Below are 25,314 nucleotides of genomic sequence, written 5' to 3'. Positions count from 1 at the left end.
TAGAGTTAAGTAATCCTAAATTTTAGGCTGAATTATTTGGATTTAATGCACAGAACTTGAATCAACTAAATGAATGTAATACATGAGTTAAGTAATATAAGCTATTTACAGGAGAAACTTTCTGAAAGTGGACACGCTGTTTCTCAGCCAAACTGTAATATATGGCTTACACTGAAGCTTAACAGTATGGGAGCTCAGACAAAGAGTTAATGTTAAGTATATCATATTTCATATTTTTGTGATGTGCTGATCTGTTGTATTGTCTGACCATGTCAAACTAATAAAAGCAGCACATTGAGTATAGTGCTGGAATGCCTTCATATCTGAAGGAAAAGATAAGACGTCCGGAGGGGAAAGAGGCCAGAGACTCGCAGAGGGAAGATTAACACAGATGGGCTGGGCTGAGGGTTGGCCAAAAATAACAGCTGAACTATTATCCCAGACATTTTTCTGGAGTAACCTCTATTTAAAAAAGATGCTGTAGCTGGGTGGCCGCTTTGTTTTCTGGTTTTCTGTATCTAGAATCAAAATTAGGGCTAGATGAGCTAGCAACTTGGGAATTGATTTTGTTTACTGTCTTTCTGTTATATGGAAGATGGCTCAAATCATAGCACAATCATGACCTTTCCCAAATGGCTGTGCTAATTGTTTTGCCAGTTCATTTTCCCTATGACCGTAAAATGGCAAACCACATACTAATCTGGGAATTAGATGTTGACTATAATCACAGAGGACCTTTGAGACTTTTCAGATGAAGCTTTCTCATTTCCTCTTCCTATTTCCATAGATTGATGCTGTCTGCTGTGTTTTCTTGTTTCCTTTTCTCTCGGTCTGGAAGCAGAAAAGACATCATTGTTAGCTGCTGTAGATATACCTGCTGTCACACCTAACCTGTGACCCAGTTCCATACAACAGTACAGTACTGATACTATAAAGTAGTAATACTATGTGCAATTGCTATTTTTATTAACAGGAAGTGATAGAAAGTATGCAAACATAAATTAACCTTTATTTTTGCAAAGTTGGTGCCAATTTAAAATTTGGAAACTTAAAAGTAAAAAGTAGGATTAATACTTTATTTTTTGTTCTTAAAGATATTCCTGTCTTCCCACTTGAATTTACCAGGGTAAAAAGTGGCTCCTCCATTTCCTTTGTGCTTTATATTTTGGGACAACAGTGCCAAACACGTGCATGCTGACATGTTCTTAAAGGAAGAAGCCTGGAACACCCAGGACTCTTCCTAAAGCTGGTTACCCAGCAAAACTGAGCAATCAGGGTAGAAAGGACTTGGTAAGAGATGTGACCAAGAACCTGATGGTCACTCTGGTTGAGCTCCAGAGATCCTGTGTGGAAATGGGAGAAACGTCCAGAGGGACATCCATCACTGCAACACCTCTGTTACCAAGACCGTATCCCATGATTGGTCAGTTAAGCTGGTGTCAAGTGTTATATCAAAGGGTCGTGATATGTCAGTTTTTCATTTCTAGTATATTTGAAAAAAACATTTCTAAAATCTTGTTTTGGCTTTGTGATTATGTAGCATTAAGTGTAGATTGATGAGGGAAACTGATTTTCTTTTACTTTAACATAAAGCTGCAACTGAACAAAGTGTGAAAAAAGTTGAAGGGGTCTGAATACTCTCCAGATGCACTGTAGTTCAGTGTAATTAGTCATAGGTGTCTATGAGAAAACATAACACCTGTTCTGAGATGTTATAACTTCTACCTCTTTAACCCCAATCAGTGTCTGATCATCGGTGGGGGTCCTTGTGGATTGCGAACAGCCATCGAACTGGCCCTGCTGGGCTGCAAGGTTGTGGTGATTGAGAAGAGAGACACCTTCTCCAGGAACAACGTGCTCCACCTCTGGCCCTTCACCATTCACGACCTCAGGGGCCTCGGAGCCAAGAAGTTCTATGGCAAATTCTGTGCTGGCTCCATTGACCACATTAGTGAGTGTTTATCTCTGTTTTTACAGTAGACAGACTAGGGAAACTGACTAAAGCTCAACTTTTCACTCTTTATGTCCTCGACATCTGTGACTCTGTAACCATAGTTTTTCCAGCTGCCTCAGTTTGTTTTTCAGTCGATGTCTCCCTGGTGGGATGTTTCCATTGGCGCTTCTTCCTCTCCAGCTTTAGTAATAGTGTCATGTATTAATATCCCCACTCAAAGATGAGCTCTGCTGACTGTACGTCTCATAGCCTCAACTTGTTTAATCTAAATGTAGCCGTGTCTTCCTCCCAAAACTGCTGGCCAGAAAGCACCTAAATATACAGCTTCTGGTCTATAGTATATAAAATGATCTCATGATCTCTGTGACCTTGCACCACAGATTAATGGTACATCATGGTACTGCCAGGATGTTGTCAGTCCAGTACAGATACACTGGATTAGTACTGGTGGCAATACTGACCTCATTAAGCCAATTGTGCACACACTCTGTCACCCCAACTCAGCAAACCATAGTCTCATATTACCTTGCATAAAAATGATCCCAAAGAGTTCTATGCAGTAAGTAGTGAGTTAGTATTGGCTAAGTTTCATGGAAGAATTAGGACCATAGAAGGGCTGTCACCAACTTAAAATGCATTAAAACTTTTGAAATATCAAGGTTTTATCCTACAATGAGTTGGTTACAGCCATTTCAGAAATTGGAACTTTGTGAATCATTGTAAATGCTAAAGACTATGTGCAGTGAGTGTGCCACAATGATGATTTGAGCATGACTACAGCAGAGAGAGAGGACAGCAGTCCAGTTGCAGCTGGTAGCCATTCTAAAAACAGAATGCTGACATGTCCTGATGGTAGATGCAGTGAGAACTTGCTATCTCAGAGTTCTGTCATGCCTAGAAAACTCACCACGTCAGCCTTAGCTTGTTATTTATATTTGCTTTTTTGCCTATATGGGTAGCTCTAGCTTGGCTTTGTCTACTTTTTGGATATGAAGTATGTGCGTGCGTGTGTGTGTGTATCCACTTCAGGTATCCGTCAGCTCCAACTGATGCTGCTGAAAGTGAGTCTGATTCTGGGAGTGGAGATCCATGTCAACGTGGAGTTTGTCAAACTTGCTGAGCCACCAGCAGAGCAAACTGATGACAGTGAGTCTGTATGTGTGGTACTATCTGTATGTTAAAGGGTCATGAGTGGCACTGACGTGCAGGGGCTCTCCTGCATATTTCAGCTATATATGGAAAGAACATGCTCACAACAATATGTTCAAGAGATCAGGAACATTCTTAGAGGGGAGACATTTGCAGTGGAAGAATATATAGCAAACTGTGTGGAAAATAACACAAGTCTATTGATAGAGTCTGCTGATTTTAAGGGTCCAAAAATATGCACATCAAAACTGGGACTGTCTCACTTTAACACTCCAGGGAACCCAGCACAATTGTAACTGCTTTGTTGCACACACACAAATATAGCAAGTGGTATATACTGTAGTATATGTTATGGTAATGGCTGGCTGGTTTGTTGTGTTCCCCCTCAGGCCCTGGGTGGCGAGCAGTGGTCCAGCCTTCCAGCCATCCTGTCTCAGACTTTGACTTTGATGTGGTGATTGGAGCAGATGGACGCAAAAACACATTAGACGGTGAGAAAGCCGGAAAAAGAAATCAGAAATGGGAGTGTTCAGGGAGTGGGCAGTTCATATGGTGAAAGTGAGTCCTTAGAAAAGGTTTGTTACTGACCCACATTTTCAAGATATTTAGCTTTGCAGTCAAAGGACTACCTGTTATTTTTACTGGAAATGAGGTGAGGTGTTGCAAAGCTGCTTTCAGTCACTGGCATTTCCTGTTGACATGGTTTTAACTGGAAGCTTAATAGTGTCTATTAGGTCAGAATTGTGTGTGTGTATGTGTGTGTGTGTGTGTGTCAATGAACTGTTTAAGAGCTTTGTTAGCTTTCTGTCTGGGTCTAAGTAATGCAATGCGTGTTTGTGCTCACCTGTTTAAGTGTGTGGTATACTTGTTATGCTTTGTAAATTTGCTGACACACAGTAACAGATCACATCAGAGGTAAATATTTTCCTCTCTAAGCAGTCAGCTCCGGAGGGGCTTATGTCTCCATCATCAGTCCTAAGGGTTTTTTTTCCTTTTGTCAGGTTTCAGTCGCAAGGAGTTTCGTGGTAAGTTAGCCATCGCTATCACAGCTAACTTCATCAACAGGAACACCACTGCAGAGGCCAAAGTGGAAGAAATCAGTGGTGTGGCTTTCATCTTTAACCAGAAGTTCTTTCTGGAACTCAAGGAGGAGACAGGTGAGGAGACAGCATAGCATGTAGCCATCTGTTTTTGTTTGTTTTGGTTTAACCTGTGAAGTAAAGCCTCTCATGTTTTCAGGAATTGACTTGGAGAACATAGTTTACTACAAAGACAACACCCACTACTTTGTCATGACAGCAAAGAAACAGAGTCTGCTGGACAAAGGGGTCATCATCAATGTGAGCTTAATCATGCACACACACACATGTATACAACTTTTTCATTTCTTGTCTTCTTGGCATTCTGAGCCTATAACTAACACCATAGTTGTTGTGTATAATTAGCATGTTGTAGGTGGTGTCCTTGTAAAGGTTCTCAAAAGAGGCACTCTTTACCTGACCTTACTAGACTCTAATGGTTCACAAACACAGTGTCAGTATCACTCTTCTCTGTGGTTCATAATTACCATTGTCATTCCCAAAGTCTGAACAAACTCTGTTTGTGCTCTTTTGGCACTATTGCAGCTACATGTGGCCTCCACTGTAGAGCAGTAAGATCATCCAGAAACCGAAGATGAATATAACACCAGGTTAACAGTAGAAGAGTACTTCACTGATTTAGCATGTGATGCAGCACAACCAGAGATATTGTCTCTGTACTCCACTCATTGGCTGCAAACAGTTCAGTTAGAGATTAGTGTATGACATCCGGTACGATTGTCGCAATTTTAGTGGGAATTTTCAAATTTCATTTTCACTGGAAAAATGTAAAAATGATGATGTGATTTTTGCTGGGGTCTGTGCCAAACAAGCATGTTCCCTTAAATCCCTTAGATATAGTGTGATTTGTAGACAGGGCCATCTCTGTAACACCACAATGCTCCATTTATAATGCTAGGTTTTGACACATTTTATCTTTAGCAAAAAACTACACCTCCTGGAATTTGGATATTACACTTGACCATACAATGCAAATATGATAATATGTCAATTAAATGTTCAGCCCCGTGTCAGGTTGGCCTGCCTGTTTTCTTGGTTTGTCCCAGCTTTTTATTGCTGCTTCTCGTCTGGTTTTCAGTAGGATTGTGGATGAATTTACTCACAAATCTGTTACTGTTTTCTGTTTAAGAACCAATGAAGTTGGGTAGTACTGGCAGAGACATAACATTACTTAAATAGCATTTCCATGGAGTCATTATGTAACTCTTAACACATATATATATATATATATATATACAAGATTTTAAAAGATGAAATCTTGTATATAACGCACTTTAACCGTAGCTGTATTGTTAACTGTTATTATTTAATAAGTTGCAAGATTTGTCTGTATGCACTTTTAAAAAAAAAAAGAAGTTGCAAAAAGGGTCTTAAAAGTCGCCAAATCTAGGGGGAAACTGGCTAAGCTGGCAATACTGCATGCAGCTGCAACTGTTTATAGTATGAAACCCAGATGCATGCTGGTCATTGAATAAAACTTTGCATTATAACAGTAAATAATTTGTCCCTTTTTTCTCTTTTAGTGTATTTTTAGTTTATGAAGTAGTTGTAGTGTTGTCTCAGAGTGTGTTTTTTAGCCAGAAACAAACACACATATGTGTGTGTGTAGATATGGGTTGCAAGGTTTAAAGCCAGCAGCCAGAGCTTAGAAACACAGTGTTTTGACTTTTGCAGTGAGTGATGGATCTCCATAGAAGATGATAATGAAATAGGACTCTAATTAGATGCTTGCGCTCTCTCACATTGATTCTATCCCCCCCCCGCCCACACACACACACACACACACACACACACACACACACACACACACACACAGACCTTATGAGTCAGAGGTGTCCTGTCAGTGAGGATCCCTGATTTCTCCTTACAGAGATTAGACAGTATAAATTAGGTTATTATTACAGCATCAGAGTGCAGACGGGATCCTATTAGGAAGACTGCTGTTAACCCTCTCACCCTGTGTCTGCCAGCACACTCTGAAAATACACCCAAACACACATGCACACAAGGAACACTGTTGATGCAGTGTGTACAAATGAGGACTATCTTTTTTCTTTCTCCCTCTCTCTCACACACACACACACGCAGGTGTTGAAACCCTGCCTCGCTGTACCCTTTGGTCTCTGTCTCATTTTACATTGGCCAAAGCTTGAGAGACCTCATCACTCATAATAGCTCACTGATTCAACAAACTGACTAACTTGGTTTTTGTCATTATGTTCCTCTTGCAGTGAAACACACCAGTCTTAATATAGTTTTCAGATTTTTTTCATGAGAAATGTGAATCTTGTTTATGAATCAGTCCCAATCATCCTTCTGTGTCCAGCCTAGCATGGTGGTTCTCAGGAAATTTTATACTGATAAAAACACTGGATAATGATGCATCTCATTCCACTCACAAGTCAAAACAACACTGCATAGTTATTTCCTGTGTGACTCAGAGGGAGATGGCATCATTCATGGGGTGTGTGTGTGACATTTTTAGACTGATAACTCACTTCTGTCAAGTTCGCCCTGTGGCTGACAAGGAGCCACAAGCTTGACCGTTAGACATACACCTATCAGCCACAACATTAGAACCACTGACCACTGAAGTGAAGAACATCAGTCATCTCATTACAATACAAACTTCTGCTGGGAAACCTTGCAGCCTGATATTCATCTGGATGTTACTTTGATACATGCCACCCAATTTAACATTGCTGTAGACCTAATGTTGTGGCTGATAGGTGTAGTTGCTGGCTGAATGCCAAAACACCTTATGGATTACATTTAACCTGAATTTCTGGAAATAAAAGAAAGTCAATCTGGGAACTGAAATACCAAAACCAAGTCTGTAATTCTCAGTAGATGCTTTCATATGCTGCACAGGAACAGTTATGATGAAGAATTTTTTTGTTTATGTGCACTTTGGAAGAAGCTTAGAAGAAGAGGTAGATCATCTACTATTGCCTATTGCAGAGTGACTTGGTAATCCTCTGTGGACTCCTCACTCTAAGCAGCCCCTCTCATAACTGTGTCATGTCAGTGATCCTGTCCTAAACTTTCCTTCTCTTGTCTGCATACAGGACTACATAGAAACAGAGCGACTGCTCAGCCCTGAAAATGTCAACCAGGAAGCATTGCTCTCTTATGCCCGTGAGGCAGCTGACTTCGGCACAAACTACCAGTTGCCATCCCTGGACTATGCCATCAACCACTATGGGCAGCCAGATGTGGCCATGTTTGACTTCACCAGCATGTATGCTTCAGAGAATGCTGCTTTGATCAGGGAGAAACATGGACACCAGCTAGTAGTTGCACTGGTGGGAGACAGTCTACTTGAGGTAATGACATACCGGTCGCAGTGGGTGTTGTGTGTGTTGTCAGGGTTGTTTGATCATCTGTCTGCCACCATTGTTGAGACTTAGCTTGTGCGTGTTCAGGCTGACCTCATGCTCTCTGCTTACAGCCCTTCTGGCCAATGGGTACAGGTTGTGCTCGGGGTTTTCTGGCAGCCTTTGACACAGCCTGGATGGTGAGGGGCTGGGCACAAGGAAGGAGCCCTCTGGAGATACTGGCTGAGAGGTGTGTGTGTTTATCTTTCACTTTCTGTAACTTAAGATTAACACGATCGACTTGCCCTGTGCTCTGTCATTTATCTTCTCTGGATTTCCTTCAGATGAAAACAAGCATCAGTCCAGACAGTTAGATAAATTAGTTTGTTGGTACAACAGTTTGTTTCAAAGTAACTGCTGCGTGTTCATGTTCCCCAGAAGATGAGTCTTAATATTTTTGGTGACCCTCTGTCCAGTCATTCTTGGTCTGTCATATCAAAACTTTCAACTTGTGCGTGTTGGGCATTCATCCTCCTTAGAGGATGCACGGTCTCTATATTTGTCACTCCAATGAGTTCTCTTCTAGCTCCACAGTCACGTCTAGCCTTTCTGTTTTAGAAACTTTTAACTTTCTCCCAGAACCACTTACAGGCTAAAATACAGACTTTCTGCACAGAATATCTCATAATCTAATAGCTGGATTGCTATAAAATTTGCCACACACATTCAGTTATCAACAACAGAAATAGCCAAAAGAAGATAGAACTTCAGTTTTACTGTACTGACATGGCAAAAAATCTCACCTCCACAAGCAGCCATTAGAGCTCTGAGGTCCTGTTTATTATCTTCAAATTAACCACATCAACTTTCAAGGAGACCATGAGGAAACCATGATTCTCCACAGGTATTTCATGTCACGTGAATAACCTTGTTATCATCCTTGAGTAGCCCTGTTGCCACATAGTAATGTAGTAGTAGTCATGAGTTCAAATAAACCAGTCTGAACATGTCCAGTGTGCATGCACTTAAAGTGATATGGATTTCATGTTAAAGGTCTTTATTCATAGTTCTGCAAGCAATGTTCTGTGCTTTCCACTTGACTCAGTATTTGCTGTCTTTCCACAGATCAAGTGGTTAGTTCAGTGTAGTGCCATAAACTTTGAAGCTTCAGTATCTAGAATCTTATAATTATCTGCTCTGTTGTTCCTTAGGGAGAGTCTTTACAGACTGCTGCCTCAGACCACCACAGAGAACATCAGCAAAAACTTTGAACAATATGCCATTGACCCTGCCACCCGCTACCCCAACCTCAACTCTAGCTGTGTGCGCCCACACCAGGTATACAGTATATAATAATAATGTTAACCTTTTTGTAGTTTATAGTTTTTGTAATAAATGCTCTGTAAAGAGAAGAACATAAGTCCTCAGCTCTGAGTCACAGTTATGATGGATTAAAATGTTTAGTAGCAAGTTTACAGGTGTTGTTTTGATCTATTTATGCTACAAATGCTGCATTGTGATTGTCCTCTTGCCTTTTATGTTAATCATCAGCTCTCCAGTGTTACAAGGAAATTTCTGTCAGCTGCCAGCCCTCTTAATCCTGTTTTTCTGCAGTCTCTTAACGCAACATTATGTAACTATTTAACATTAAAATAACTGCTTCAGAATCATTTTGATGGTAACACTGACTTGTAATAGTGAGAATGGTGTCCTTCCCACTCCCTGCCCTGAATGCCTGTTCTTGCACTGTGTAGCTTCAGTGAGTGGGTGTGATCTCCCACGAGAAATGCATGAAAGCTGAAAAGAAGTCATTCAAAAAAAAAAAAAACAGCATCCATGTTTTCTGTACACGAAAACCGCTAAACCACCCAGACTCAGAGGGCAACAGACTTAATCACCGCAAGCAGCTGCAGAGACTGCTGTTGCTCAGCAAAGTTATGTTTTGTTGCCTAAAGTTTCAAATTGTATTTCGGGGTCAGGAGCACTTTTTTTTCCTTTCTTTCAGGTTCGTCACCTGTATATTGATGGCCAACAGGACTCATGTAACCTGGAGAGTGGTGGCCCCAAGCGTAGATCAGTCAACCTGTCCAGAAGAGGTGAGATGCTAACTGAATGTTTTTTATCCAAACACTTCCTTATCCTCAAACTTCACTCCAGCCATCAGCCCTCAGAAAATGGCTGAATGATTATAAAATCCACTGTTGTATTGTGGCCAGTCATAGCATCTCAGAATTTTTTAACCCTAAAAGCAATGATGCAGTCATAATTAATGGCTTTATGAATCATTCTGACAGTTCTCTACCTCATCTGCTGTCTGAATTGGTCTCTAATAGTTAGGATATGCCATCACACAGCCAGTCACTGACAAGTTGGACATGCAAATGTCAACCTGCAGATTATAGACTGATTTTATTACCACAGTGTTCACACTTGTGCAACAGATTATAGAAGCATCAAATATCTATAACCAAAGTACTGATAGAAATACTCATGGGACTGTATTCTTCTTTCAAAGCTCCCTGTGATGTTGTAATAGTAACCTGATCATCTAATGATCACCATTGAGATTAGATGCATCCACAGCCCCATTTACCCTACATGAAAGCTAGTTAAAGTAACTACTATTTATAAAATCTCAACAATGCAGCATGACCAAACCCACTTTAAAAAAGGATGTGTTATTTGAACAGCATTTTGATACATCATTGGGACCTCCTGAATATAGTTCACTGGGGAAACTTTAGCCTTACCTTAGTCACAGACTGACACACCTCATCACACAGACAATACAGCAGGATAACATTTCACCCACATGAGGATCAAACATGATGCCTCTGGCAGACATGTGTTAGCCTGCTCTGCTCTGTGACAGCAGGGTTAGACTGATAAACAGCATGGGCGTGGTACACTTTATTTACACATAAGACACAACATAAGCATTTATTTGGAGTCTTGTTTCTGTCTACCCGTATTCATTCCTTTTTTTTTTTTTATCTCTGAGAGAATATCAGACTGTTCAGCTGCTAGGTTCTCCAGCTACTCACTAACTTCATCCCCTCTTTGATGCTGTGCAGGTACTGTGCATTGGGTTTATCAGAGCTTTCATTCTGAAAACTGCCACCGCCTGTGACTGGAAATGAGGTTGATTATAGCAGTAAGACTGAACCAGAATATTAAAGTAAAACCAGAACAATAAGCCAAAAGATGCTAAAAACATGCAGTACAACTGAGGAGAAACGCAGAGTTGGTGGTAAATCTCTGCATTTTTTTCACCATGAGTGACCTCTTTTCACATTACACATAGTAATTATAATTATTCATTTAAAAAATGACAGTAATAGTGCAGTTTGAAAGCTTGAGTGCAGAACTTTTACATATAAATGAAAGTATGTACTTCGATAAAAAAGAGAGGAAGGATAAGCATGAGTAACATTACTGTCATTGATGGAAGGGGGAGACAGAAGGTTCCACTCTGGACATGTATTTCTTAGGTTTTGAGTCTCTCGATCTAAATGAAGTCCAATGTTTGGGTCATGTGCTAAATTCTAGTACTTTGATGAAGATTATAATGGTCAGTTTTTGTTTGCTTAAAGTTTTGATTAATCTTTATGGTCATTGTGGTTTGTGTAGCACTTGTTTATGTTTTAATATAATGCAAAATATCACAAACTACAGCCTCCAAAGGGAAGATACAGTTGAGTTAAATTGAAACAAAATTTAATTCCCATTAACGAATTGCCATTTATTGTATCTTATTTTCCCATTCCTTTTGCTCTACAGAAACACTGACATGTACAACAAATCTAACCGTGCAGTTGCAGCCAAGTATTTTAAAGCACATCAGAGTGAGTGCTGCAGATCTTTTAAGTAGGCCAACTTTAAAGATCTGCAGCACTGAATGTCTGCTCTGTCTCTGAACATGAGGCCAAGATTACTCTGCTTTAGGCATGGGAGGTCACTCAAGTCTTTCAAGTCACGAGGCCCAAGTCCAAGTGAACCCACAAGGTATTGGTATTCAAATCAGTGGAGAGTTGCATTATAGCATCAACAGTGTTAGAGACACTTTTCAGCCCTCTCAAAAATAAAGCACTTGGTGATAACAGTAACCCCTCTGCCATGAACATGGTTCATTCTATGATGCTGCATGACCATGTGACCTTGAATGTTGTCCTCTCCTGCAGAGTCTGAGGTGCGTCCTGGCCGGCTGCTGACCTGGTGTCAGAAACAGACTCAAGGCTACAGAGGGGTCGACATCACCAACCTCACATCTTCCTGGAGAAATGGCCTTGCCCTCTGTGCTCTCATACACCGCCAGAGGCCTGAGCTCATGTAAGAACACACACAAAAGCACACTCACAATGCATACAGGAAATGTGGGAATGTTGACTGTTATTCAGGCCTAGGTGGTTTTCCATGATCTTGTGAAGAGTCACCTGTCCAGATCAACTCTCTTTGAACTGAGCAGTTTAACTATGTAGGACAGATGGAATTCATCTTTCTATTGAAATAGTGTTGAATATTAATATTAATATTATTAATATTAATATATGTTGAAAAGTATTTATGGAGAATTTAACCACTAATTAATCTTCACAGACAGATTGTCATACAGTCCACACTGACCTGCTTAGTTTGCTTACACACAACTGAGAAAACAAATCAAAGTGTCAGAATGATGGATTGGAATGACATCATTTTTCTGAGGAGGGCTCATGTCATTTTAATCCTTGTAATAGCAAGCTGTGATTCCACATATAGCATGGTGGTTGATGGTTGTTGTTTTTTCCATAGTCTCAACTTTCACCAGTCAGACAAAGCAGTCTTTAGCTAGTGGTGTGGCTTTAGGGAAGCAAATGTTGGCTGGTCAGTTCATCGGCCCAACACTGAGGTAAAGCATGACATCTCTTGACAACTCTTGGATTACTGTGAATATTGCTATGGACAGTTTTGGTGCTCAGAGCATGAATCCTAATAATTTAGTCATCCCCTCAGCTCTAATACTAGCTAAGATGCCAAAAGTTACAGCATTTTACTATGCTGTAACCTTTACTCTTGTATTTCTTATTTTTTATTCTCTATTTAAAACTTTTCTATATAAATGCCTTTTTTAAATTGTCTTTATGTTGCTTTTACATCTTGTCTAGATGCCTTTTATATTTTATGTAAAGTGCTTTGAATGGCTTTTTTGTTGGAATGTATTGTACAAATTAATTTGCCTTGCCTAAATGTACACATGCTAACCTGTTAAACAGTCCTCTGTAACTGTTGCTATGTTAGTATGCTAAACATCCTAACATTAACAACTGACACGCTAAATGTTAGCATGTTAATGTCAAGTAGTATTAGCATTTAGTTCAAAGAATAGTTGAAGCTGATGAAAGTTGAAAATGTAGAGTTTGAGATGTCCTAAAAATGGGTGTACCCTGTGGGGTCATATGGTAACGAAATGCTGTTTGCATTGAGTATTTCTCTGGTGAACACATCATGTCTGTTCCTGAGGGCTAACAATGTGTTGAATGATATTAAAATGAATTTACTAAGTAGATTTTTTTTTTAAACCTCATTTGTTTGTTAGCTAGCAGTCGTCTTCTCTGCCTTTTGCTGGCACATTGCTACAGTCTTGGCATGTTATTGCCACCACCTGTTAATCGTGGAATAGCACAAAATCATTGGCAGGAATATTTATCCTATGCACTCAGCCGACATCATAACCATGTGGATTTTTATTTGTTTATTTTTTCCCACTTTTTAAAAAACTCATTTTAATGGTCTTGCAGTTCTGGATAAAAAACATCCAAAATTATTTGGTCATTTGGTATGGCCTTTAGCCTAGTATCATAGTCAGGCCAAACATGATATTATGTTTTTCCCCAGTGGTAAAAATCTGTCAAAGTTTTTGTCAACAGCTCAGTTTTCTGGTGTGTCTGAGCATTACGGTCCTGTGTGTCTGCATGGCAGCAGACTTTTACTGTAGTGTTGGCATAATGCAAGGAGGTGATTGTCCAGCACACTGCAAATAATCTAACTAGTTCTGAATTACTTTTTAAGCATCGCCTGGGACATTCTTTAATAGTATATTTAAGAAAGTGTGTCTTGTCCTAGCATTGAATCTTTGTTAGAAAAAGAACTTTTTTTGCTTAAATAATTAGATAAAATCCCTTCTCCCTCTTTGCTCTGTCCTCCTGTCATCTCACCTCACTATCTTTCTGTTCTGTCAGTGCTGGGGTTGTGGATGATGTTTCACAAAACTTTATAAACTCATATACACAATGCTGCATATACTAACGTTTGCCTTCTCTTTCTGACTTTCTTTCCATCTCAGTGATTATGAATCCCTGAACGAGGACGATGTGGCTGGCAACAACCAGTTGGCATTTGATTTGGCTGAGCGAGAGTTCAGCATCCAACCAGTGACTACAGGAAAGGAGATGGCTGCAGAGGCTGAACCAGACAAGCTACTAATGGTCCTCTACCTCTCTAAATTCTACGAGGCCTTTGGGAATTTGCCGGTAAACAATGGTCAGTGTCCATCCCGTTTCTGTTGTTACCCACTGTGAAGCTCCTCAACATATACCTGATATTGAATATGAAAAATAATGAATTAAGCTCCATTTAAAGCCTTATGCTAAATGGCAAAGATGTGAAGTGGTTTTGCTATTTTGCTTGGGAGAGACTGCTGCTCTCTGGTTGAAGGGAAGGTGAATGCTAATAGTTAAAGCTAATGATCATTAAGCAGTGGATTAAAATATCGTTTGTCACATGACATTGTTCCAAAAATACTGTGGATATATCAGCTGTTCTAAGCTAATCATTTCCCACTAATAGAAGGCATGAACAATGTTTTCTTGTTAAAGGGTCAGTGTGGGTAATCTCCTAATGTCACTCATTGTGAATGCTCAGCTCTAGAACAAACAGTCTACTAAATACTCATGGATATATTTCAGGCTTTTTGTTCTCCTAATGGGGCTTTCAGATGCAATGCTACAGCAGTACCACTGCTTTCTGAAACCCATTACTTTCAGTGGCATACACTCTGCCACAACAGTTTGCTGCCGTTTCAAGCAAAGTGCACATTTGAACCTGGTTGAACTTTTAATGTCTGTCCTCTGTGACTCCCCTGTAGTGTACGCGACTGGAAACAAAAAACTAGCACAACACCATTTTAAACTGCAGCCTTGAAAATTACTGTAAAATCAGAGTGTCAGTTCCTCTTTGACTTACCCACCCTAGTTTGACAAAAGGAAATGATTATTTTACAAAGTCACTCCAGAGGATGAAAAGTGGATCCAGCCATACAGAGAAGACAGATGGGAAAGTGCCTGGCTTGCTGTGTAGGGCACTGTTAGATACAGAGTTTCATCCTAACCATCAAAAAATATGTAACACTATACCTAACCAAAAAAGCTTTATTCCTTCATCTCCAAAGAAAAGGCAGAATTGAACATAACAAAATATTCATTTAAATCACAACATTTTATTGTGTTTGAAAGTTCTATTAAAGTCTGTATACTTTTCTTTTAAGTATAGATTTAAGTATAGTTTTGGGGACTATTTTATCCACTGTCTGAGCTAGAGTTGCATGTTACACAACCGCGGTCAGGTTAGTCCCTGCCAGAGACATGACTGGTATGTGTGCTATGTCTGTGGAAGCTCATGTAACTCTGGAGGCCCTCATCTCCGGTCACACCACCACTGTAAGTTTCAGCTTCAGCCACGTTTCACATAGAGTTCTGTAATGTTAATGTCCTGCAGACCTCTGTGTAACCCACACTGCTCTCACCACAGAGAAATCCACACTTCTGAAAGCCTGAGAAAATGATTTACCTCAGTGAACATTTTCACGGTCCATTTGGTGGGAATTAACGTGCAGACATTTTTTGAGCTTAAAGCTAGGGTTAACAATTAGCATCTAATACACTTTTTTTCACATTCAGGGAATATCTCCTCATAGTCCACTAGCTGACCTGTCTGTGTGCACGCTGCAAAAAAATCTGGTGTTTTAACACAGCCCTGGCTCTAGAACTGGGACATAAACAAAGCAGTTCAGACCAGATAAATGCTATAATGCAAAAATGTGATGCGTGTCCCTGAATTTGGGGGGCAGAGCTTCTGAAGGAGCACTGAAGGGAGGGGTGTGTTTGTTTTCCTGCTGAGTTCAAATATCAAGAGTCTTCCTCCACGATAACTTACTCTGCCTTTGAGTGTATGGGTTGGTTATATTTAGCTCTTTTTCTAACTGCAGTTAGAGAGCTTTGTCCCATTGTGTTGCTATTTCTCACTAGAATTCCATGTGTTGTGTTGTCTGAGCAGAGCCAGCATATATGTTTATCACTGTGACGTATGCAAAGGTTGTGGAAATGTGAGGGAGAGTACAGCATACAAATTAATCACAGAAAATGTTTCAACAGGCTTCCAACAAGTTATTAAATTATTCTACAGTTCAGTACAGTATTCTTAATTTACCGTACCTGTACTGTGCACACATCCTTGACTGTTTGTTAATGAAGTAAATTCATTGTTTTAAGCACAATCTTCTGAGAATGAGTGAATAAATAACCATAATGTAAACCTGTAAGATTATGTTTATTTTGCAGGTACAAGAGAACCTGATGAAAATAATGAAGACTATTCATCTAAATCCAACCACAAACTGCCAAACCTGCCTCTGCCCAGGAAGAGGATACCCAGGGTACAGTGAAATACTGTCTCACTTTTAATTCTCCCTTTTCCTCTCTTTTACTGTGACATTCTTTTGCTGCTTTCATTGAGGATTGAAGAGTCAGTCTGTCCCATCCCCTCCCATCAGCTATTTGTCCTACATTCATCACCAGTACAGTCATTTAAACATTGATTAGATAAGCTTAATCTAACATAAAGATCAAGGTGCTCTTTGTAATGAACATGTTATTTAATCATGAACACAAGCTGTCAATCTGTGTGGTTATAAGAGGGATTTTCGATGTCTGCTTGCATGAAAAGTACACTGTATTGCATGATTAGCTCACAGTATCTACTTTTACACTAATCAAAATCAAACAGCTCTTTGTGTGTTTGAACAGGGAGGTCAACCTGGATAGAAACTTGTTACTGTGAATGAATCTTTATTTTGGTCTCTTCTGTCACAGGATGACAAGACAGTGGAAGATGATTCTATTAACAAGAGACGGCGAAAGGGCAGCCACTACCTCTCAGAGGTAAGTTAACCAGAAGACCAAAAATGTTTGGTTTTTTTTTAACATTTTCTAACATTTCATGTTGTAGCCCAGCTATGTTTAGATGTTTAGCTGATGATAACATGTATAATTGGCTGCAGCGTTGTTATAAAGGATGGTAATCACTAAAAATAATTTTCCAGAGCAACAGAAGTAACACTTTGTCCTGTGTCACACAGCATGTGGTTCAAACTGATCCCACTCCTTACTACTCTCTCCCTCCTGTAATCCATGTGTCCTCGCATGGCATCAGTTGTCTTGTCACAGTGCACTCCCTAGTGGTGAAGATGGAGAGCTGCGGGAAAATAAGGTCCGTTCCATGGCAACTCAGCTGCTAGCCAAATTTGAGGAGAACTCCTCAACAGCAAAGACGCGCAGCAAGGTGAGAATTTAGTTCAATGTCAGAAGTATAAGCCCAGAAAAAAGCCTGGGCTTGAACATTTTTGTTGTTAATGTTGGTTTGCTGTTTGTTTTGGTGTTGATCTTTGTTTTTAACAGGCTCATTAATCTGTGCTTCTTCTTATAAGGATGATACAAATTTGTGGAGAGTAGAAAAGTCATCTCTTCTTACTGACTCATTTGGTGTGATATAGTATAGATGTCATTTTAGAACCTTGATCAAGAGGAGTCTCTCTGCACCTAGAGGAGAAGAGACAGAGGAGAAGCCAGCCTGGGAGGAGGATGACGCCCTCTGCTGCCTCTCCCAACTCTAACTTTAGACTATTTTCACAATTATTTTTCCATTAATACTGAGCACAAAAAGTTAACTGGGGATAAAAATGTTCTATAATCTTGTGTATCTGGTGTATCTTGGTATTCTTTTCCTTTACTTCTGTCCCCTGTTAATCTACGTACACTGTTCTTTGCATATAGTTTCCCTTTGGTTAAAGCTCTATATTTTAAATTTCTCAAGGCCTTTCCTTACTTTACCTACCCTACCTTTCCTCTCCTTTTCTTTCCTTTCTTATCCTTTCCATCTTTTTCTTCTTGCTTCAGTCTGATGAGGACCAATCCAGTCAATCCTCTTCTCCTCCTCTGTCTCCTTCCACCACCCCACTTCCTCTCTCAGATGAGGATAATGATGAGGAAGAAAGGGAGGAGGGAGAAAACCCCCGTTTTGCAAAGCCCAAAGACAACCCCCCTCCTCCTCTGCCACCTGCCCGTCCCAAGTGGCAGGTATGCTTCCCTCTGAGCACTTACTTTAATTCTCTTTGAACATGCTGTTTTTTTTACAACAGTCATTAGCACATTCAAATTTAAACACATATATGTACATATCTGTATTTACATCATGAACCCACATTCTCTTGTTTCCTCTTGCTCCTCATCTCTTCTTCCAGCCTTCTATCTACCTTCGCTTACTGGAGAACTCTAGCTCTTGCTCTCCTTCCCCTTCATGCTCTAAGAGTCCATCAGGTCCTCCCTGCTCACCCAGCCCTAATGTTCCTGAGCATTACTACCCAGAACGCACCTCTCCTGACCCTGCAACCAGTCATTTTTCTGCTTCTACTCTCTCAAGTATAGATGATTCTGCTGAGGGGTCAGAGGAGTCAATGCAGCAGGTGAATTTTATCCAGTCCAGTACAACATTATATATTATCATTTACCTAAAGTTTGGTTACAGCTCAATTTTAATGTTTTCTACTTTCTACTAATGTTTTCTACTTTGACCACCTGCTGACCCTGCAGAGTAAAGCGCAGAAAATGTCTACTAGAGAATTTTCTAGGAGGAGTATAAAGGAGAGAGCTGTCCTCCTCTCCTCCATGTTTTCTGGGTCCAACAAGCCCACTCCTGCCCCTCTCTCTCCTCCTGCTGAGTCACAGGTTGTGTATTACACCAGTTACAATGCATGGACCTTTTCATACTTGAGTAATGTTACAGTTGAGACTGCAGTACATTTATGCTTTACTGCTTTACCAAGTGTGCATGTTGGACAGACTCTGGGCTGATGTGTGTGTAGATAAAACCACAGCATTTTTTTAGCACACTTACTTTTCCTCTTAATGCAAACAAGTTCCCTCTTAAGACAAAACAAAACTGGGCTTTATAGTACTTATCAAGTATCTCAGAGTGTTAAATCAGTCCTTACTAGTCAAAAATCTGAGTGATGACCAACTTGGTCCAACTTGTAGGAGTAAGGAGTAAAAGCATTTCATCAACTTTCTTATCTTGGGAAATGACTCTTCTCTGAGCCAGTATTCAGGAGAGCAGTGTCCCAACCAGTTATGTTGTCAGCAGATGGTGTTTGAGGGTTTACAGTATGTCTGTGTAGTACTGCACAAAGTATGCAAGATGTGACCCTTTTATAGATATTACAAAACAATATAAGGACATGTCACACAGTCAAGTTACTTACTATTTGTAATTGTTTGCACATTTACTTACAGTCTACTATTAGATCACTAAGAAATGTCAAATGAGATTCAAGCTAATTATCTCTATTGGTGTTTTTTTAAACAAAATCTTAGTTACCAGAAAAAGTGATGCCATGTTATGCATTTTGAAGTTCAACACTGTCTGATGTCTCCAACTGACAAAAAAACCACAATACATCATCATTATTTTTACTCTGTGGCTGAGAGTGTCATAAAACAGCAACATCACATTCTAGTGTAACTGTCAGCACGAATCCAAGGAGTAATTCTGAGACACTTGATAAATACAGATCCTGATTTCAATGCCACTGGCCTTCCACCAGCTCTATGTGAATTAAAGCTCTGGTCTCAGTGAGATCAAGTTATTGTCTCTCCTGTTTTATCATTCTATTCTACTCTGTCTTTGATTTCTTCTTCTGTAGGTGGAAGTATATACCCCCTCCCCTCCTTCTCCATCCCCACCTTCTCCCTCTGCCTCTGTTCCTAAGAGCTCTGCTGTCTACCTTGTAGTCCACCCTGTGCCTGACCCCACCTCCCAGGCTGGCTTCTCCTCTGTCTCTTCTCCTCTGTACACTTCTGGACACAAGAACCAGATGCAGAGAGTCTCCTCTGCTCCCTTGTCTTATATTAACTCTGAAAAAACAAAGCAGATATCTTCTCTTAATGTTGATTCATCCACACTCAACAACAACAAAACATCCAGTCCCCTTTCTTTGCCCATCTGTGACGAGAGCCAGGGGCTCTCCTCTACCCTCTATGACAGGAAGTGTGAAAATGGACACAGCAGCTCGTCTTCACTGCACAGCTATGAGAGGAAATATGAGAGTTCACTGAATGATCATGAAAATGATCAGGAGAAGTTCAACAAAACTGCTCAGGAGACATTTGATGATGTGAAATTAGCTGAACATGTTCACATGAAGGTAATAGTAGTAGATCTCCATGGAAATTAGATGTCTTTAAGAGTTTCTCAGTTTAGGACCACAGTAAGAAATATTAAGATGATGATGACTACATTTTTGTTATTGTGCAAATTAATACAGTATAAACAAGATCCAACAAATTCATTTTCAAATCTCCAGGGATAAGTATATAAATTCAGATAACTGAGACCTACTTTTGTACAGCTAAATTCATAAATTACTTCTAAAGATATAATCTAAATGAGAAACAAAGACTTCTTTTCAAAACTTTTTAGACAAATCACAGCATTCATTATCCAGCAACCTCACATGTATTTTTCATTGTATTCACATATTTTCAGCCTTAGGAAAGGGGGGTATTAGATTAAAAAGCAGTGAACTACTTAGAGTAGTACTGAGAGAAAACATGGATTGTTGGCACTGTTTTCATATGACAGAGATGAACTGTGTATCACTGTACAAGTGATGTTCATTATGGTGTTCATTTAGTGGAATGGGAGCTGCGCTCTTGAGAATGCCAGAAGAATCACCCAAAAGTCACTTGCTTGTTCTGACAGTTGTCCGACTGGAGCTCCTAGTTACATTAAAGAGGTACTAGTTAACACATCAGTCTGAGTGCAACTCCATAAATTTAAAGTGAATCTCGATTTTTCCTCCTTTTCGTTTCACTTTACTCTTATCTTGTTTCCACTTCCTTCTCTTTTTGCCTTCCAACTCTCTGCTTGTGTATCTTTGGCATTAACTTTAGCGCACAGTTGGAAAGGTATCATCAGCCATAGATGCTAAAGCTCAGATACTGGCCATCCTCTATGAGACAGACCACAGGCCCAATGCCACGCTGGTAAGATGCATGTGGATATTGCAGAGATAAATCTAACCCAGACCTCATGGTCTTTTTTGTTGTTTTTGTCTGTGTGTTGTCCTGCAGTTTAAGCCAAGGCTCCTTTGAAAATGGAAGTGTAATACAGTTTACATGTTCATCTAAAGCATTGTTATTATTAGGTGCCATTACTTAGTGGGATTAGAAATAAAGTTTTTTTTTTTTCCTGAGATGTTACAAGAAGTAGAAGTTCTTTTTTTCTGTTGCTAGCAGTCATGACAACAGATTATCTACCTTTCAGGCTCTGGTTCCGTGGCCTGGGAGGGCTCCTAATGCTAAAGGGGTAAATGGGTTCTGCTTTGTCTTTCTTAGGGCTAAGCAGCAGCTAGTGTGTTTGCACTGGTGTGAAATGGTTTCACATACAGAGAAATGAGATAAAGCCTTAGCGGCATGGCTGTGTTTGTATATTGGGTGCTTATATAGTTGAAATTATTGCTTAATTTGAAGTCATCTTTAACCCCTGCTTGGCCTCAAACTGCTTCTCAGTGTGAAAGAGCTTGCTAGCTACAGTGTAGCTGCAAAAGACTAGATAATGATGATCAGCTAACACAACACTGCTAATGGTAGCTGTGTGGATTTAAGTTGGATGATTTGAACTCAAGTCTAATTCAAGTCACAATTCCACTTCTTTAACTTCACCTGTGAAGAGTATAAAGTGACAGATGCACTGGAATCTAGTGACATGACTCAAAAGACCTGAGGGGCGGCCCCAAGGTAAAAATCAAACTTGTAGCAGCTTTAGTCGTATTAAATATGAATGTTTGAGATCTAAAGCTTAGTTGAGAAACTAACTAACTTGATTTTCTACAAAAGTGTCAGAACAAAGTGCACTTAAAAAAAAACACAATTTCCTGTTGTTTATCACTGATTTTATGGAAGTTATGTCCAACATTTGAACTATGAAGGGTGCAGAGGGGTGCAGCTGCGAGTTTGTGTCTCACTGCTGGGCCATGTGACTAATTTGTTTTCTGTACTTGCAGGCATCTCTTGGAAAATACACAACAAGCCTATAACTTGTCTGAAAGGCGCCACCTAATATGTGTGTATCTGTGTCCTGGTCTTTTTCATATCAGTCGGTGGTACGTAAGGATTTCGCTGCTGGGCTTGGCGGCAGCGACATCTGCCACTTCTGCACCAAGCGTGTGTATGTGATGGAGAGACTGAGTGCTGAGGGCTATTTCTTCCACCGCGAGTGTTTCCGCTGTGATGTCTGTAACTGCACCCTCCGTCTGGGAGGACACACCTTCGACTCACAGGAAGGTATGTTTGGTTCATTCCAACTGTGGATGCTTTACTTCACCTGGGTGTGATTATAATATCTATGTGAGACTGTTTAGTTAACTACTAGAATCTTTACTCTTAAATTGTCATTTTTACCTTTTTTCTTGTTTTAGCCCTGGTGTTGCACAAAAATATACAGATGATTCTCACATTAGTTTTTAGCAAAGTTTTTAATTCAGGTTGTGAATTTATGATTTTTATGTGCTTCCTTTAAAGCAAAGTTCTACTGTAAGATGCATTATGCCCAGCGTCAATCCAGCACTCACTTGGGCAGATTCAGAAGGAGAATGGTAAGGAACACTACAGTTACACACAAGTAGCAAAACTAACTGGAAAATGTCAAATTTCAAAAGTAATTTTTAAGTGTGTTTGCAGTCCGTTCTTCCTGTCAACAATTTTGCATTCACGTTGCTTCTGTACTCAATTGCAAACCTGCAATACAGTTTGCAGAGGTAGCTACCTTTTGGAAGGAGGTGAAGTAAAAACGATCTTATTTGAAAACTGCAATTTCTTGCAAATTTGGTAATTTCTTGAGATGAGTGACCTGAGCAGATAAATGGAATTGCCAAAGGAGTAGCATCCCCACTGTTATAACATATGCAAAAAAGCCTGGCCACATGATGGTACTATCAGTAGCTTGATTGAATATGACAAGGCACCTGTGTGTCAAGTATGATTTCTTAGACAGACGTTTATTGTCATTCAGTATGCAGCAAGTGTATACAGAACGAAATTTCATTTGCATAGGTCTCGGTTTTTACAGTTGCAGTGTAGTGCAAATGTATGTGCAAAAATTCTGCAAGCAGAATGGAAATAAATATACATAAATCTTAAATATGTACAGCAGGATTTACAGCAGTGTAGATTAAATATTAAATATTTAAATATGGGCCCAGCAGCGCTGAGTATATACAGACGGAAGTGAATTATTTAAGTGTTTAAAAGTCTGATGGCTTGGGGGACAAAGCTGTTGGAGAACCTGATGGTCCTACATCGAATGCTGGGGAACCTCTTTCCAGAGGCCAGCAGGGTAAACAGTCCATGATGGGGGTGAGAGGAGTCACTGCAGATCTTCCTGGCCTGAGACGCACAGCGGTTCTGTGCAATGTCCTGGATGGAGGGGAGAGAAGTCCCGATGAGTCTCTCTGCTGTCCTCACCACTCTCCTCACATCCTTCCAGTCAGAGGCACTGCAGCCTCCACACCACACTGAGATACAGCTGGTCAGGATGCTCTCTATGGTGCCTCTGTAGAATGTGGTGAGGATGGGTGGGGGCAGGTGGGCTCTTCTCATCCTCCGCAGGAAGTACATCAGCTGTTGTGCCCTCTTCACCAGTGATGCAGTGTTTACAGAGCAGGTGAGGTCGTCTGTGATGTGCACCCCCAGGAACTTCGTGCTGCTGACCACCTCCACGGTTTTGTTGTTGATGAGTAGTGGAGCATGGCTGGACTGGTTCTTCCTGAAGTCGATGATGAGTTCTTTGGTCTTGTCCATGTTCAGGATCAGGCTGTTGTCTCTGCACCAGCCCACCAGCTGCTCCACCTCCTCTCTGTAGGCCAGGTCATTGTCATCCCTGATGAGGCCCACCACTGTTGTGTCATTCGCAAATTTCACAATGCAGTTAGTGGCGTGCCTGGGGACGCTGTCATGTGTCATCAGAATGAACAGCAGAGGGCTCAGGACACAGCCCTGAGGGGAGCCTGTGCTGAGGGTAATGACGCTGGAGGTGTTTTGTCCGACCTGCACTGACTGTGGTCTGTCAGTGAGGAAATCAAGCAGCCAGTTCCACAGGGGGGTGCTGAAGCCCAGGGGTCCCAGTTTGTTTACCAGGTGTTGTGGGATGATAGTGTTGAAGGCTGAACTGAAGTCCAGGAACAGCAGCCTCACATTTCCTCAATGCACACAGAAGTATAGTAATTGAAATTTATATTCTAGTAAGGTGGAAACAGGTGTGGCCCATACTTATAGGTTTGTCCTGATCCACTGAACCCAGAGAAAATAATTCTTATGCTTATGTTTTAAGGGATTCCAGTCAAATGCAAAGTGCTTATGAGTGGCTACATGGCAGCACTGTTGGTAACTGTCAAGAGTCATATTCATATACATTTTTACTGTAGCAACAGCCATAGGTAAAATGCAATGAAATTTTACAGAATAGTTTAATGAGCCAAATTAGCTTTTGTTAATGCTGAGGGGTTCATGCACTTTTTCCAACCTACACTGTGTGTTTTTGAATGATATTCTCAGTATGGAGGGAAATACAATGATTTGTGTGTAATTAGTTAAAATAGATTTGTGTTTGTTTATAACTGTAACTTAGATGAAGATCTGACCATATTTTAAGACAAATTCATACATACACAGAGATAAAAGGGTTCCGTCACTTTTTCTTTCCACTATTCTTATTTTTTGTGTTTTGCCTTAATTCAGCTTTTAGTTAAGGACTTAATTGTTCTCTTGTTGTCCAATAGAAGTTCATGTTGCATTTCATAATTTTCCTCCCGTGTATCTTGATGCATTTAGGAAGACCAAAGCCGTGCCACACCCTTGTCACTGGACAGTGGGAGCTACTCAGAGACAGGCAGCATCCAGATTCATCCCCCAGGTACCCTGGTTTCCTTGCTTAGGCAAGGCCTAGGCTGGCCAAGGCGTGCTAGCCAGGCTGTGTGTGTATTGCCTCAATGGCTGTTGGAAAGTGTGTGTGAGTCTTTCACAGCTATGGGGTCCCACATCAGGAGCTATTCACATGACTATGTGTTCCTGTATGAGCTGCTGAGCCTGGGCTGTCCTCTGCTCTGCATGATGCACGAGGTGCTGGGACAGATCTACCAGGAGCCCCAGCTGGCTCAGCTGGTCCAACAGCAGCTCATTGGCTCCCACCTCATCTAGGTGGGGGACAAACGCAGGGTCTATTTGAGCCAGTTTACCCAATAGGAACCCAGACAGTTTTACCTTTGTTTTTTTGTACTGCCCAAAATTAAAAGTCATATTTTTACATCAGATAATACCTGTAATGCTACTTTCCCAGCTTCCATGCTCATTTTACCTTTGTGTTTTTGAAGTCATCAGTATTTTATAAGGCTGCAGAAATTGCTGATATAAAAGTGCATCACTTGACTGTG

The 25,314-nt window shown here is 40.5% G+C and overlaps 1 protein-coding gene across 9 annotated transcripts in view; it reads left to right on the top strand.

Moving 5' to 3' along the window:
- mical2b (microtubule associated monooxygenase, calponin and LIM domain containing 2b) overlaps positions 1-25,314 on the top strand; it is a 59,844-nt gene that overhangs the window by 19,726 nt on the left and 14,804 nt on the right. For 7 of the 9 annotated variants that reach the window (XM_018704134.2, XM_018704137.2, XM_018704135.2 and 4 more), the window contains 24 exons: positions 1,744-1,951; positions 2,984-3,100; positions 3,493-3,594; positions 4,105-4,260; positions 4,343-4,443; positions 7,272-7,529; positions 7,655-7,770; positions 8,732-8,858; positions 9,526-9,616; positions 11,702-11,849; positions 13,843-14,039; positions 16,115-16,209; positions 16,646-16,714; positions 16,986-17,114; positions 17,729-17,908; positions 18,073-18,294; positions 18,422-18,556; positions 19,531-20,031; positions 20,521-20,622; positions 20,780-20,872; positions 21,153-21,194; positions 21,985-22,171; positions 22,409-22,482; positions 24,716-24,797. In XM_018704134.2, the coding sequence (XP_018559650.1) occupies positions 1,744-1,951; positions 2,984-3,100; positions 3,493-3,594; positions 4,105-4,260; positions 4,343-4,443; positions 7,272-7,529; positions 7,655-7,770; positions 8,732-8,858; positions 9,526-9,616; positions 11,702-11,849; positions 13,843-14,039; positions 16,115-16,209; positions 16,646-16,714; positions 16,986-17,114; positions 17,729-17,908; positions 18,073-18,294; positions 18,422-18,556; positions 19,531-20,031; positions 20,521-20,622; positions 20,780-20,872; positions 21,153-21,194; positions 21,985-22,171; positions 22,409-22,482; positions 24,716-24,797 (3,532 nt within the window). The remainder of the gene's footprint in view (positions 1-1,743; positions 1,952-2,983; positions 3,101-3,492; positions 3,595-4,104; positions 4,261-4,342; positions 4,444-7,271; positions 7,530-7,654; positions 7,771-8,731; positions 8,859-9,525; positions 9,617-11,701; positions 11,850-13,842; positions 14,040-16,114; positions 16,210-16,645; positions 16,715-16,985; positions 17,115-17,728; positions 17,909-18,072; positions 18,295-18,421; positions 18,557-19,530; positions 20,032-20,520; positions 20,623-20,779; positions 20,873-21,152; positions 21,195-21,984; positions 22,172-22,408; positions 22,483-24,715; positions 24,798-25,314) is intronic. The other 2 variants (XM_018704139.2, XM_018704144.2) reach the window with 2 other exon arrangements.

Source organism: Lates calcarifer, linkage group LG10 (genome assembly GCF_001640805.2).
Source record: "Lates calcarifer isolate ASB-BC8 linkage group LG10, TLL_Latcal_v3, whole genome shotgun sequence".
NCBI classification, from domain to species: Eukaryota; Metazoa; Chordata; class Actinopteri; family Centropomidae; genus Lates; species Lates calcarifer.
This window is presented reverse-complemented; position numbering and strand designations above follow the sequence as displayed.